The sequence below is a fragment of the Oxyura jamaicensis genome, chromosome 4 (genome assembly GCF_011077185.1).
Source record: "Oxyura jamaicensis isolate SHBP4307 breed ruddy duck chromosome 4, BPBGC_Ojam_1.0, whole genome shotgun sequence".
NCBI lineage: Eukaryota > Metazoa > Chordata > Aves > Anseriformes > Anatidae > Oxyura > Oxyura jamaicensis.
The window spans coordinates 27,812,709-27,827,905 of NC_048896.1; the positions used below are offsets into that span (position 1 = coordinate 27,812,709).

At 38.4% G+C, this 15,197-nt stretch overlaps 1 protein-coding gene across 11 annotated transcripts in view; it reads left to right on the top strand.

The window, feature by feature from the left end:
• The window catches only part of PDLIM5 (PDZ and LIM domain 5), a 129,003-nt gene that overhangs the window by 62,957 nt on the left and 50,849 nt on the right, over positions 1-15,197 (top strand). For 6 of the 11 annotated variants that reach the window (XM_035324169.1, XM_035324168.1, XM_035324178.1 and 3 more), the window contains exons 4-7: positions 7,714-7,756; positions 9,666-10,081; positions 14,173-14,190; positions 14,486-14,658. In XM_035324169.1, the coding sequence (XP_035180060.1) occupies positions 7,714-7,756; positions 9,666-10,081; positions 14,173-14,190; positions 14,486-14,658 (650 nt within the window). Of the gene's footprint in view, positions 1-7,713; positions 7,757-9,665; positions 10,082-12,161; positions 12,179-14,172; positions 14,191-14,485; positions 14,659-15,197 lie in introns of all 11 variants that reach the window. The other 5 variants (XM_035324175.1, XM_035324179.1, XM_035324177.1 and 2 more) reach the window with 4 other exon arrangements.

Genomic DNA, 15,197 nt, shown 5'->3' on the forward strand with positions numbered 1-15,197 from the left:
TCCATTACAGTTGGTCCCTTGGTTCGTTAACGACAGGAATTAGCTGTTTGAGATGACTGCTGCTTTTCACTCATTCCTGCTTAGCTCTTGCAGTAGACAAAACGATTTCCAGCTGCAGATCTTACTCTGGCATTTGCTCTTTGACTTCACTTTCCTGTAGAGGTGTGGTTAGACCTGTTGGCCAACGCTAAGCTGAGGCCGTCGAGATACAATAGTTGGAGGTTTTCTTATGCGGCTTCTTTCAAACAGAAGCTTTTAAACATCTAAATTCAAGTTTTTAAACATCTAAAGCTGTATTAATCACGTCAAGAGGTAAATAACTTTTCTCAACATATTAGATCTACAAAACATACTGTTAAACCAATGACTTTAAATATATAAACGTATGAACAATACATGGAAGTGATAAAGGCCAACAAAAGCAAGGACAAAAGGTGGATGCAACGTGGAGAAGTGAACTTCTTGGAAGTGCATATTCATTAAACTGATCCTGCAACAATTCTGCAATGTGATTTACAGTGCTTCAGCTTTGCTGTCTCTACAGTCAGCACCTCCTGTCACCCCAGCTGTGGGGTGCAGAGGGGCAGAAGTGATGATACGCTTCTCAGTGCAGCCTCAGCGTACTCAACTTGTGAATGGGTGAGCTGCTTGGTAGAGGAGAAACACATAAGATGTGAAGCATAAGTCTAATGGCTCGGTAACATTCCAGTTTCTTCATCTGAGAGAGAAAATTTGATATAAATGCTCATTCCCAATCATGCACTTACTAAGAAAAAAAAAAATCCCTAATAAGGATATGTTGGGATTGAAAAACTTTTTTTTTTTTGTCATGAATTTCCAGTTAAAATACACGCGACTGCACTTTCAAGCTCATTTAGAATGTGTTTTGGACAAAGGAGGTAATTTAAACATTAGTCACCGTAGTGTGGTAGGCACTGGAAAAAATCATTTAGTTTGTAGTGTAGAATATCCTAAATTATAACCTAGATTTGATGCCAGACTGAAGTCAGCATGAAGTTGAACTTTTTTTTTTTCCTTTTGAAGGTTTTAGAGGAATGACTAGGTCAGTGAGTCGTTTAGACCTATGCTTCATTAAGCTGTTTATTTTTAAAAGGTAGCTTGCTGTGTTAGAGTTAGTGTCTAATAAATGCTTCTTAAGAAAATTAAATGTATAAATTCCACTATTGAAAGCTGGGGAATAGTTGCTGAAGGCTTTTTGTTCTGTCTTGATATTTGCACTTAACTATTATATAGATACTGTGACTTGGCAAAACAGCTTTAGGAATGCTAAACAAAGAAATAATAAAAATCAGTTATAACAAGTTAGAACTGATAGAAGTGACCACCACCAACGAAGGAAATGCATGGGTAAATCTTCCAGATGAGATGTTATTTTTCGCATCACTTGTGACTAGCAAAGCAGCGACAAGGTAGGATCCTTGCCTCCTGAACTAGATGACAGGACTTGGACACGCTGAGTTGTGTGCAGATCTGCTGGAAAGATTGTAACACAAATACCATGCTTGATACAGGGGATGGTTTTCCTGTCTCAACTCTGGCCAGGGAGTCATGGGCAGGTACAGACAGACATACCTCTCCTGGTCCAGTCCTGGTCGTATGCATGATACCTGCAGGTTTCTAAACCTGCTGTTACAAGAGTGAAAAGCATGGTTTTGAAAACCTTTGTCAGTCAGAAGGTAAGTGAGATATACTCCACGGTATTTTTTTTCCCTTAACTTTTAGTTTGTTTTTGGCTTTGCCTTAATAGAATAAAATATTATCTGACGGCACTTAAACTCTCTTTACAAATGCGTTCAGTAGGGTTGCCACAGACCACAGGAATGAGACTATGAGCGGTGGTTGCCTTTGGGAGGTCCTGAAAACAACTAATCCTTTGTGGGCAGGAATACCAAAGCAGAGGGCAGTTTCTTCCTCTCCTAAAATGTCAGAACTGCTTGTTTTAGCACATAATAATGAAATCCCCAACCTTATTTAAATTCGTTAGGGACCTACGTTTGATTTGGCTGACTATCAAATGAGCAGCAAAGCAAGGACGTAATTTTTCTTTCTTTTACCTGGCTTTATGCTTCATCTTAATCCAAAGTGCTGAGGAGTGCCTGGCCTGGGGATGTGAACATATATAGCATTTACCAAATGCAAAATGCTGATGCTTACAATATATTAATTTTCGGCCTTAAACTTAATGAAAACTGAGTATGTGTTGGATGATTCATAAACTAATAGGCCTAGGTTAAACGTAACAAAGTACTGTTTCAGAGATGGCAAATCTTATCTTGACATACTATTCTATGAAGAAATAAATACCAGTATACTCAACGTACTCCATTAAATACACCTCAGCGTGTATTTAAAAAGCGTGAAACCTGAAAGTCTAAATGACAACTAATTCAAAATTGGGTTTAAAGATACAAGCTGTTTAAAAATCGCCCACCTAACTAAAGAGCTCCTTTTCTGCCATTTCAGATTTAAACTGAGCATCAACATAAACTCTCTTCAGTGTTTTGTTTCTTAAAGCTGAGACAGTTGTGTCTCACACTGGTGTTTGTATTTTAATATTTGAATTGACAGAGCTTTGCAGGCTGTTTTTTGTAGGGCAAGAGGAGAAATACACATTTTTAATATACAAATTAGCTTGCAGAATAAGATGTTAGCACTAAGGCTCCTTGATGTACCTGGCATCTGAAATACCGTTATCTTTTTAAAAAGCAAATGAGCATTCAGTCTTCCTCCTTCCACATTGGTCATTATTTGACATGTTCAACAAAATGAAGACTAATGTACCAAAGCAGAACCGATAATGGCTTAGGAGAGAAAATGTGATTGACAGCCATCATAGCAGCCTGTCGGTATGCTACCAAGCACCATGACCAAAGTACAGATTTGAAAAACGTCGCACTGGTTTGTTGTTGTTGTTGTTGTTGTTTTTTTAAATTCCTTTTTGCAATGACTGCAACACTTTCCAGTTCTCAGTTGTCAGTGCTTAATGATAATTTGGCTACCTCTTCTTTTCTTGGTGTGGGGATGTACATGGGGCTGCAGTTTCTGGGCTGCAGGCCCTTGTCATAGCAAGATCTCTGAAGCACCAATGTCCGATTCATGTCTCCCAGGGCAGCGGGTGCATTTCTACAAAGCTGTGGGGAGTGTAGTTGCAAGGTATACTGCCTGGCAGATGACTCGTTTTTAACGTAAGGCCAACGTTTCCGATAATGTATAAGCTGCAACAAGAAGCAAGCTTAAGAATGTTTCTTCTCTTCCATTCTTGTGATACAGAATTAGTAAGAACTGAATTATGTCTGCAATGGGGAAAGGGCTTTGGACTAGGGAAAAAAAATATTTGGATTGTTCTTTTTTCTGTGCTTTAATTTTCATCTGCATTTGTTTTTGTTCAGATAGCTTCTATTAAAAGTAATAGCTTATTATATATAATGTTAAACATTTTCTGCTTGTCATTTTCTTGTTTTCTTGAAGGTTGGCTGTCTTACGAAAAGCAAATGCATTTAGCTTTCTGCACCGTCAGCTGGTTGTTGTCTAGAAATAAAATGATTCAAAACCAAAAACAACAACAACAACCAAAAAACATAACTGCAGGCTACAGTGGTAAAAAAAACAGTGGTAAAAGATGAGTTTTTCAGCAAGAAAATCTGACCGTTGGCTTTTCAGGGATGTAGTGTCTGCTGCCAGAAACTATACCCTGAAGAAGGAGTTAGTTGTCAAAATGGGAGGAAAAAAATAAAAAATCCTTCCTTTCTTCTTTCCTCCTATTAGAAAGTTTCACTTCAGACCAACAAATACAATTTTGTAGAAAGTCTTCCAGCCTTGACTTCATTTTATGAATGAAGGTTTTGCAGCTTCTCCTCTTGTATCTCAGACTAGAGTTTGAGCAATTCTTTAAGTTAGAGAGCTACAAAAACACAATACCTATGTTATTGCAGGTATTCTGCGTTCCCCTTGTTTATAGAGGGGCTGATGAGTGCAGATACTGCCCGGTGATTTACCATGTAGTGCCTTTACTAAGGAGACTGGTGATGGTGGAACCTTAATGGAGTGCAGGAGAGACAAATCTGAAACTCTTCTTCTGGGATTTAGGTTTGATAAAGCTTTGTGGATTTATTGGCCAGGGGCTTGGGCCTCTGAAGAATCCTGCTCTGCCTTGAATTTAATTCACTAACACTAATCAGTGAGATTACAGTGTTTTTGTTGGTGATCGATTTTTAGAGATGACGTACCAAATTGGACTCACCTTTAGCTGGGGGTTTCAAGATATTAGTGATTATGGAAGGATTCGGTTACATTGTTTGTGTCTTTTTGGTGGGTGGAATACTTCGAAGGGGGAATGAATACAAGGAGAATTTAAAGAATGAACAGTTTTTGCTGGGCACGCTGCTTATAGCAGGAGCAGACTAATTCATTTCCCTAATAAGGCTGTGCTGGAAGTTGGAATGTTTTGAATTGCATTAAATGTCACAAAAGTATTCATCAGAGAGGAACAGCTTGTGGGATGTTTGGAGAACAAATTTGATTATGTTTGTCTGGTCGAAATGAGCTGTTTACACAGACCAAATATATCCTTTTCTTTTTTTTTTGAAAGAACAAACATCTGTGATGGAAAAGTGTGCACAAACAATGTGCACTTTCATTTTCAGTATCCTGGCTGTCAGTAACTGACCACTGTTGCCTGCATTTTCACTGTCTGTAATAATTTGTAAGGAGATTGAAGCCTGGAACTCGCTCCAGCAACCATTAGCCAAGGTCTTTTGTGAGCGCTGTTTACAGTAAGCATTTATACTGAGCTTTTATGTCTTTATTTTGTTTGTATGCTACCAAAAATATTGCACAAACTCTCATACTGAACTGCCAGCTTTAAATCATTCAGAAAATAACCCTGCTTCAAGCTGTCCTACTTTTCTAATGAGTAGTAACAGGACAAGAACATCATCTCCTTCTGAAAGCCTCTATCATCACGTATCACTCTGCATCACCCCGCTTAACCAAAGTAGCATGAAATCCTCACATCTAATTGCTAGGTGGGAAACTACATGCTAACAGCTTAAAAAAAAAAAAAAACAAAAAACATGCAAGATTCTGTAGTTAACTTACTTCTTGCTCTACAGATTTTGTAATATCTTTCCCAATTCCAAGGGCAATAGTCAAGATGTAAGCACTGCAGCAAGTATTTTCTTAAATGTATGTGTTGGACACGGGCATGTTTTGGTCTTCAACTTGAACTGTGCTTTTCCTCTTGTACTGTCATGTCTAACCACCGTGCATTTTTCACATTCAGATCCTGGTGGCTCAGTTTGCTGGGTGAGCATTTTCTTTATGCAATGCTGGATAAATCACAGTTTTTAGTCTGATTATGGTCTGAAGTCAACAAGGCCAAGCTAAACTGTTTGAAGTATGTCTGGGACACACAAATTTATGTCCTTGTTTCAAGTATGTTTGGGGGAAATAAAGCAATGTTATGCTGTCTGGCTCCAATGTTAAAAGAACATTGGAAACATTGTAGTTATCAACTCCCCCTTCCTTCCCCCCCCCGCCCCCTTTTTTTTAATGGCATTTTAAAAGCCTAATTTTGAAGAATCTGTTCAGATTATCTGGAAATAACATTTGAAATAATTTTTAAGTGCTGTATAGGTGAGCACAGAGCAATCTCATACATTGCAAACTTTAATTATTTTGTAAAACTAATTAAGTGCATTTCTCTTGTAGACTGAAACTTCAGGGTCCAGCATTGGCAAACTTTTTTTTTTTTTTCCTCAGCCATGAAATTAGGGAGTTGATTTGGATAGTGAATATCCTTCTACTGCTAACTGTTAGATCAGCTTCATAACTATACAAAACATTGCAAGTCGCTTTATTATAAAATGCATACCTAAAATGTAGAAGAAGATGCACTTTCCCTTCTACTCTAGTCTTTAAAAAAGAAAGAAGAGTTTCCGTATGTGTTGGCATTTTTTTTTTTCCTCTTGTTGCTTTTGTCGCTGCAAACTGACAACTGCACAATTAGGAATGATTAACGATGCACCCCGGTGCTTTGGAGGGCCAGAGGTCAGTATTCTCATCGGCTGCAAACTCTGTGGGAAACCGGAGAACAGCCCTCTTCCTCAGAGCAGGGAAACACTCCATCTGAGAATTACTGTTGACGTGGACATGATGCGTGTCATCGGTGATGCACAAATGGTGACGGCAAAGTGCAGAAAATGATATTCTTGTGAACTGTAGTTATTGGTTTATGTTTTTTTTTCTTGTTATTCCCCGCTTTCTTTCCCTTTTTTTTTTTCTTTTTTTTTGGATAATGTAGCATGTGGGTTTATATTTATCTCCCTTTTTTATAAGCTAGTTATTGGACCTGAACAACAGGAAGGCTGTTGTTGGTGTCAGATGGGCCTCGTGGGCCAAATGGCTTTAAGGGAATAAGTAAATGAAGTAAACATTTTAAACAGCTATTAAAAAAATAAAAAAGATATTTTTTAAAAGTTGAGAAGACGTCACTTACATGGGACAGCATGCCTACTTCAAATCTAGCTGTCTGTTTTCACTGCTAGAGTAGTAAGGCTGGTTTATACAGTAGAGATGTGTTTAATTAGAATGTAGCTTCTGTTCCCTGTTCTCCAAATAAACTTTTTTGCCTCACTGACAAACTTCCTTTCAGATATGATAACTCAGCTTCAGTTCAGCAAACCCCTTTTTAGAAGATTCTTAGGAAATCAGGTTTGCTCGATTTCAGGCAGGATATGATTAATGTTGCTTGGACCATTAAAGGTGCCAGCTTTCCTGAGCAGCTACCAAATATGGCCAGAAATGTTTTAAAATGTGTCAGGAAGGCACTTTTCTACCAAAACAGCAAGAAAAGACTAAATCTTAGCAGCAGCAGTGTTGTCAGACAAAATGTCAGTGGGTTGGACTTTCTGTTGTTCGATGGCTTTTTAAAAAAAAAAAATCAGTGTGTGTGTTTTTGCACATACACGTGTGCAAATCTGAAAAGACAAATCAAGTGAGATACTTTTACCTATCACATATCGCGAGTTCAGTTTAGGTATAATGAAATCTGTTAATTCTTTATCTTCTTCACCCTTTCCATTATGATACTTCCTTTACTTCCCACCACCCAGCGGTGGTTTCAATGTACTCATTGTTTGGAAGAAATTTTTTTTGCTATCTACTGTGGAGTTCAAGTGATATTAAGTTTACCTTTGAAGACCAGAGAATGTACCAAAAGTTCCTGTATTATTTAATTTGCTAAGTTGTTCAGAAGAATATTTATTGTTCTAAAAGGAAGCTTTCAGTTTTAAGCCTGGATAAAGGTTATACGCTTTAAAATGCGATTTATCTGACCAGAACTTTTGAGTTATGTGTTGTATTTTCATGTGAAAGGAAGGAAAGCAATAAGCAAATTTTGACTCTGTCTCCTGACTGGTGATATAGTATTATGAATTTCTAAATGAATTAGTACTCGGTGACAAATGCTAGAGTTCCTGATGTTGTATCTGGATAAATTCATCTAGTTTGTTTTTGCTTTTGCCCTAGATTAACTACGATGGAGTAGGTTCAACTTGAATACTTCTTGTTTCCCTTAGAGGAAACACATGATATAATTTATATATCTGTGGGTGGACGTAGTGAGTTGGAAAAGGGAAATATTTAAATATTAAAGCATTTGTTTTTACAGTTATGTGTGTTATTCTCTTTCAGAGTTGCTTCTGTACCAAAACCCGATCTTATTCATGTACCAAAGGTATGTTCATCATCACAACTGAGAAATGTAGCATGTGGCATTGTTACCCATCTGTCAAACCCTGTTGTTGATAAGCACTAGCATTCAAACTTTCCTTTCAATATAACATGCTTGATTTCCATGTGTTACGTTAAGACTACTGCAACTTTTGGATCTGAGTGATATTTTTTTTCACTCACTCCAAAAAGAATCAAGAGATCTGGCAAATGATCATACACACACACAAAAAAAAAAAAAAAAAAAAATTTAAAAAAATTTTTGTTTTAAAATTTTGGGCTTTTTTTTAGAAAAATAAAGCTGAAGTTTTTCTATATCCTTAAGAGAAAAACTGTAGTTTTTTTTTTTTTTTTTTTGTTTGTTTTTTTTTTTTTTCCCAATAGGCACTGAAATCCCCCTTTGTATTTGAAAGAAGCTTATCTAAATACAGAGTTTCACAGAACAATTCATCTCGCTTTACTTAGAGCCCCGGGGATTTATTTGTTCCTGACTTCTTTTAATGTTATGTCCTCAAGCAACAGTTTCAAAAAAAACCCTTTTGATAGGTAGTCTATTTACAAACCTGAAAATGCTTACAAATGGCTGGGCACCCCTCTCATCAAGCATATATTGGAAAATCCTCTTAAGTGGAAATAAATAACTGTATTACTGTTCTGCCAGACCTGATTTGAAAGGCATGCAGTTTGGCACCACCTTGTTAAAATACAGCTCCTTTCAAAAACAAATTAAAAAAAATAACAGAACAACCCACTGAATTCATGTTTTTTTGAGATTTTTCATTTGATGAGTGTATATGGAGACTTCATTGGACAGATGGGATAGAAATAAACATTCTCAGATGCTAAAATGAGCTAGGGGGCTTCCTGCCCCTCTAAGGCATCTCACCAAACTTGACAAACTACAAAACTGAACATTCACTGGATGGCAGTTGTCTCTGTGAACCACTTAGAGCTGATGCTTCCTCCTGTATGTAAAAATATTCTGGGGAGATTATGTTTAAGAAAAGCTGATAAAATATTCTGGAATAGGTTGGAGGGTGTGAAAGGATTGGTTTTTGTTTGTTTGTTTTCTTCCCCATCTGCAGTTGCTCTAAAGAGAATGAGAGAAAAATGAACAAATGGCTGCTCCCTTGCATCTCTGACCCCAGGATAGCCATGCTTTTGTCTTCCCATGTGGCTGTAGTATGTCAGATGGTATCAGTCTTGCACTTCTCCCATCTGGAAACTATAACCCATGTCGACCTTGAGTTACAAAGTTGTGACTCAGCCACTCAAGTGGCACCTGGTTCCCAGTGTCTGAATCAGGGATAGGAGCCAGCCTGTAGTATGGCCAGGGAAGCTTTTGTCCTTGTAGTCAAGTGGAGTTGAAAAGCCAGCTTGGGCCCAAAGCACTGGCCTCTAATAAATGAGCTGAAGGGCCCCTCGTTCCTCCCTTGAGGCCCCTATCAACAAATCAATGTACAGTGTGTGTGCGTATGCATGCACATGCATTTTGCATATTGGGAACGTGCATATCTTGAATTGGGTTTGAGAGGTGGAATGTGGATTTGAAAAAACACTGATTTTTTCCACATGAATTATCCAGTGTGTTTTGCAATGGTGTGGTTCTTCAGTTTGTCTTGAATTTGATTTGTGGGGTGTCTGTTCTGCATGTGATGTGAGGAGTTAGCACCTTGGGATTTCATTTTGACTGACTGTGCATGCATGGGTCGTTCCCTTTCCTAAATGCATGGCTCATTTTTTTTCCATGTGTTTGTTGACAACACTCTTGCTAAAGCTTGCTTCTGTGATGTTCATTCCTCTTACTTCACACTAGGCGGGTTGCCTCTCTCAACAGCACTGAAAATACGTTCTGAGGAATGTGCATGTGGTTGGTGTGTTTTTGTGTGTGTATTTTTTTTTATCTCACATAGGAAGAACCTAAAGAAGTAGTTAAGCCTGTGCCCATTGCCTCTGCTGCTGCACCCAAATTCACTGCCACAGCCAGCGTGGCTTACAATAAGACCCCGAGGCCCTTCGGAGCTGTGACCTCCTCAAAAGTCACCTCCATCCCATCACCATCCTCCGCCTTCACCCCAGCCCAGGCGGCGGCCGTGCCCCCCGCCCCGGCCCCGTTTGCTGCACCAGGACTGCATGTTAACGCCAAGCCTAACGCTGACGGGTGGCCACCCGCGCCGAGCACTGCTAAACCTGCCGTTAATGTCCCACGGCAGCCCGCCATGCACAATGCCGCCCCGGGCGGCCATGTCGGCGACGGTGCCCAGGAGGTGGCGGAGGGGCCGCGACGAGGATTCAGAGAGAACCAGGGTGACAGTAAACAGCAAAATGGGTAGGTGGGATTTTTTTTTTGCTGTGAGGGTATTTTCCTCACAGGAAAAAAGCTGGGCTTGTTCAAGGGCTGAGTAAAACACATCTCGGGTGTGCCGTCCAATTGCCAGAAGCAAATCTCTGAGGAATAGCTTGTCTTGGAAAAGGGGTGTTTTGAAGGGCTGAGTCTGTGAGGATTTAATACTGAAACTATATACTAGTTTATGGTGTCACACCTGAATTACAACAGACCACACCAAGATGGGTTGTATCACGATGTGTTTCGGACCTTGCAACAAGCCCAGCATTCATTTGGACACCTGTGTCTCACTGTGTCTGTTGGGTCCCAACATGGAGGCTGAAAGCAGCAGGCACTCGGAAGTGGAGAGTGGCCTGTCAAGAAGGATCGGCGACCTTTGATATTGATCAGTATTGACCATCTTCTGGCTTTTTGGGTTTTCTTGGCTTATTTTCAGTCTCAAAAACTTAAAACCTGAAGGCAGTGGCTAGTATTTCCCATTCTTCAACGGAAAGTGGCAGGAGGAGTAGGCCCAGTGCCCATCTCATCTGATTTCCTCTGAGCCTAAGTATATGAAGAAACCTACAGAAAGGTACACATCCACATCAACTAAAAAAATAAATCACAGTTTCAGGTGGTCTTCTCATGGGGAGAAATACTTCTTTATGGACCTATTCCCCTTATATTGCAGTACGAATATTTTCTATACACACATTCATATAAATCTGCCTGTATGCATTTTATACGATGACACCATTGTCATGGTGACTTTAAGGCTAGTCTTAAACAGATGATGGCAGGAATTCATACTGAATAGAGGCGGGATTAAAGCAGGAGATCCCAAAGACTTGCTTCTTGATCACACATTGCCAAACTCTCTTTCTAGGAATGCTGCTTTACCAAGTAACACATAAGGAGTATTCAAAAGCAGTAATTAGTAGGGAAAAAAATGAACAATAGCAACAAAACTAAGCCTCCTGGAAGGAAGTGCTGGAGGCATAAAGTAAGTACTTAATGATCAAGATAGGGTCACTGGGTGCACATTGGTACCTGCCCTGCCTTATGTTTAGTGAATGAATGATGGTGACTGGGGAGTATCATCGCTGGTAGGTTAGGAAATCCCCGTCTTGCTGCCAGCCATGCAGGTCTGGTTTGGGAAATCTTAAAAGCATTTGGATCTGGGGAAAAACAAACAAACAGCAAGAACAACAAAACATCAACTGCAAATCAACAAAACTTTATTTTGCTATCTTTCTTACAGCAGAGTTTTAGCTGGAATTAAGTATGACTTAAATACTAGTCTTGTAATCCTAAAGTAGAATACAAAAGCAAGTGAACAAAGAAACCTTAAAGAGATTATGTTAATCTGCAGCTACCCAACTTGCTTAGTTTTACTTGTTTAAGCATCATTGTAGATGATGTAGTTTGATAAATAAAACCATCTCCCCCATTTTAAGTGGAATTGAAGATACTTTTGAAATATCAAGAAAGTTGAAGTTCAGAATTGATCAATCTAAAAAAAATAAATCCAGTTTGCTTCTGTTTTGTATTCCTTTTTTCAAAAACAAACAAACACAAAAAAGGGACAACTTGTATATTTGCAACTTGTTTATAGTTAGCTCTGCTGATCAAATACAATTCTCCAGACACAGCACCCTGCCATACTCAGAATTTTTGGTTTCTTCCTTCCTTCCTCCTAACTTCCCCCTAATCCCATTCAGGATATAAACTATTTGCCTTTACTTCATGATGGGGAAGGAAGTTTTGTTTCCCTTGTTTACTCCTGGCATAAAAGGAGAGCAATTTGTCCTCACTAGGCTGTATACAAGTATATTTTTATCAAGACCTTCTTGACAACTCTCACCTGAGAAAGTGCTTGCTGCTTAAAACAGGTAAGATGCCCACAGACTTCACTCAAAATTTTAGCTCAGCTGGACTGTTTTTCCATTATAGGTTCTCTTGATGGTTTAAAGTTTGACTCTGTATATATGGCTTTGCCAGAGCTTGGATTGGAAGATCCTATAATAAATATTTCAAGAAGCAAAAAATGTATTAATGAATGAAAACCTTTTTTCCCTTGCAGATAACAACAGTGACGAAGTTAGTATCAACAACACTGGAGTTGAATTATGGTCGTTTTTCTTGTTGGAATAACCAGCATGTATTATTGTTTTGCAAACAAAACTATGTTATATAAAGCTCTTACAGAGTTTTATATTTAAATTTTGCAAAACAGCTTCAGCTTTTTTAGTAACTTCTTAGTGTAGCAAATGGTTTTGTCTGCATTGGAGATGATGTGATTTTGCTTTTCACCGTATTAAACTTCGCAGCATTTTTTTATTATCATTCCACAAAACATTTGTGTGGCGTTTGTGTGTATTGAAAAATTTTTGCTGCACCTATGGCTAATGGGTGTTGGCAATACAACTAGTAAATGGTGAAATACAGTATAAGAGGAAAAATGTCTTGAGGAGTATGGAATGAAGGGCCAGATGTTGAATTTGTACAACAAAAATAATAGCAACATCTGTATATTGTGATTTATGTGATCTGCATTTTGAGATTTTATGAGATTTTATTGGCTTGTCATTTCTGCTCTTGCCTCAAGAGTGAATCAAGACTGAGCCTGTCTCATTGAATATTCCTTTGTCTCTGGCACCACCTCGTGCCTTAGTGACTCATTACCATCAAGTCGTTAAAAGAAGCGGTGGGATCCGCAACAAGAAAGCGAGGGGAGAGAAATCAGCAGGATATTTTGTTTGATACCGCTATCATCAGATGTGAAAGACTACTTATTTCACTGTGGTAGTTGCTAGAATGCAGTCATCTGCATGTAAATAATTACATTTCCATGTAACTCTACATCTTTAATGACTGCTTCAATTTTCAGATTTTATTCTCGCTATTAACTATGTTGTTGCTTTACTTCATTTTCTTTGGATTTCTTTTACTCTGTCCTGAAAATACGACTGTTGTTTCTATCCCCCTCCCTCCTTTAGTAACCTGGATAAGTACATTTACTTCACTAATATTGTGTGTCAGTAAATTCAATCTTTGGTTTAATTTTGAATGATAGCTTTCATATCATTCAAGTGTTGAGTACTCTTTTAAGCTTAAGTATTTATTAATGCATTCCATTGAACGGGCCTAATTCTTTCTTGTTGACAATAATGTACAACATTCTCATTCATATTTTCCACCTTTCTTTACTAGAAACACTTTGGGCATTAAAAAAGCAGGAAGTAGTGACAAAATTGAAGTTGACTTTTAAAAGTTTTCTTTTTAGTAGAATTATCTTTTCCTAGGAGCTAGTTTTGTACAAGTTATCTCCTGCAGACTATGTAAAAATAAATGTACATACAGAGGGCCTGAAGGATAAATGCTTTGAGATAACTAATACAGAATTTAGGAATAAATTAGTAGGAATCTTGAGTTCTTTCCCTTAACCGATCAGTGCCTTTACTTGTTCTTTAGATCATTTACTTAAAGTAAAACTTCAAAATCCTGTGTTTTCATAGGTCTGCTAGTCCAGGGACTGATAACAGCATGTAGGTTATAGAGGAGAAAAACTCCAGATGAAATCAACGCCCTACTTGTTTGACTTTCAGAGAGGGTATTGAGCATCAATAGCTTCATGTTACGCTCTAGAGCATCGCTAGCTACATTTTCAAAATACACAGCTCCATCCCAGGTCGTACCAATTGCAAAAAACTTCACATGTACTGGGTGACCTTGCACATACCTAGTGCTTTGCCTCCTGTGAACGAAGGGGAGAATTTGTCCAAGGCACTTAACCAGATCCCAATTGACTACACTGTTTCATCAAAACAAATAAATTCCCCTCTTATTCCTGTAAGGTACTCACCGTAAGTTAAATTCAAATTAAAGACTGGGAGTTCTGTGCTGAGGTTTTGGTAGCAGAATGAGAATATCACTGTTCATTGGGCTTCAGTGTCCTTTCCCACAAAATTAATTCAGTAGAATAATTAGCTGTACTTTTGTTTCAAACTTCTTACTTTCTTGTTTTCTTTTTCTCTTTTTCCTGTTTACACTGGGAAAACTTTCTCTTGCTGTCTTATTCTGTCATCTCCAAGGAAAATCCCACCCAAACGGTAAATGTTTAAATATGTAAATGTCTTTAAAATACTGATTTTTACTGTTTCAAATGTTCCAGTAGTGAAACAAAGAAAAATATTTTAGTTGGATTAGAGTAATTATAAAACTATTTGGTTCAGAGAACTGAGCCTGCATTCAGATGTGCTTGTAGAGCACACTGCTGTATCCAAACTCAGAAGCTGCCTTTAATCACTGTGAAAAGCCACATTTCTGATAATGTATTTGTAGTTACCCTAAACTAGATGATTTGTGAAGTTTTTAGCTCACTATTCTCTTCTCTCTTTGATGCAGCCCCCCGCGAAAGCACATTGTGGATACCTATACGGAGTTTTACCACACCCCTACTCACAGCGATGCCAGCAAGAAGCGACTGATTGAAGACACTGAAGACTGGCATCCCAGGACAGGCACCACCCAGTCACGCTCCTTCCGCATCCTTGCCCAAATCACCGGCACTGATCACAGTGAGTAGTTTGATGTTAAAGAAATAAAAGTGATGGCCTTGGGCAGATAGGTGTTTCTAAAAGCTATTGGGCAGGAGAAATAATAAACCAATTCAATCACGTTTATTACATTTCACCTCATGGATAATAAATCCAGTAGGGAGAATTTTGGTGAGCTTTTAGAGGAAAACAAAACAGTTTCAGAAGACATAGTAGGAAAATATTTTTATAAAACTCCTGCAATTGCTAAATACCACAGGACATATACATTACTGGACATTATTCCTGTTTGATTTGGATTTTAATACGTTCTAAATGAACCTTAAAAATACCCTTTCTTCTCCTAAAGAAGTTGGCAGATATGTATTTATTTCTTTCCCCTCCAGCATCACCAAAATGGCAACACTTCTGTTCAAATTTAATGCCTCAGAAAGTGCAAAGAAAAAATAAGGCTTTTTCAGGCATGTAGACAATCTTTGATGGTCATACCAAGGTGTACAATCTGCAGCGATTTTAACCAACCAGAAGCACAAATCCATAGCTCCTCAGTTTATTTCCAT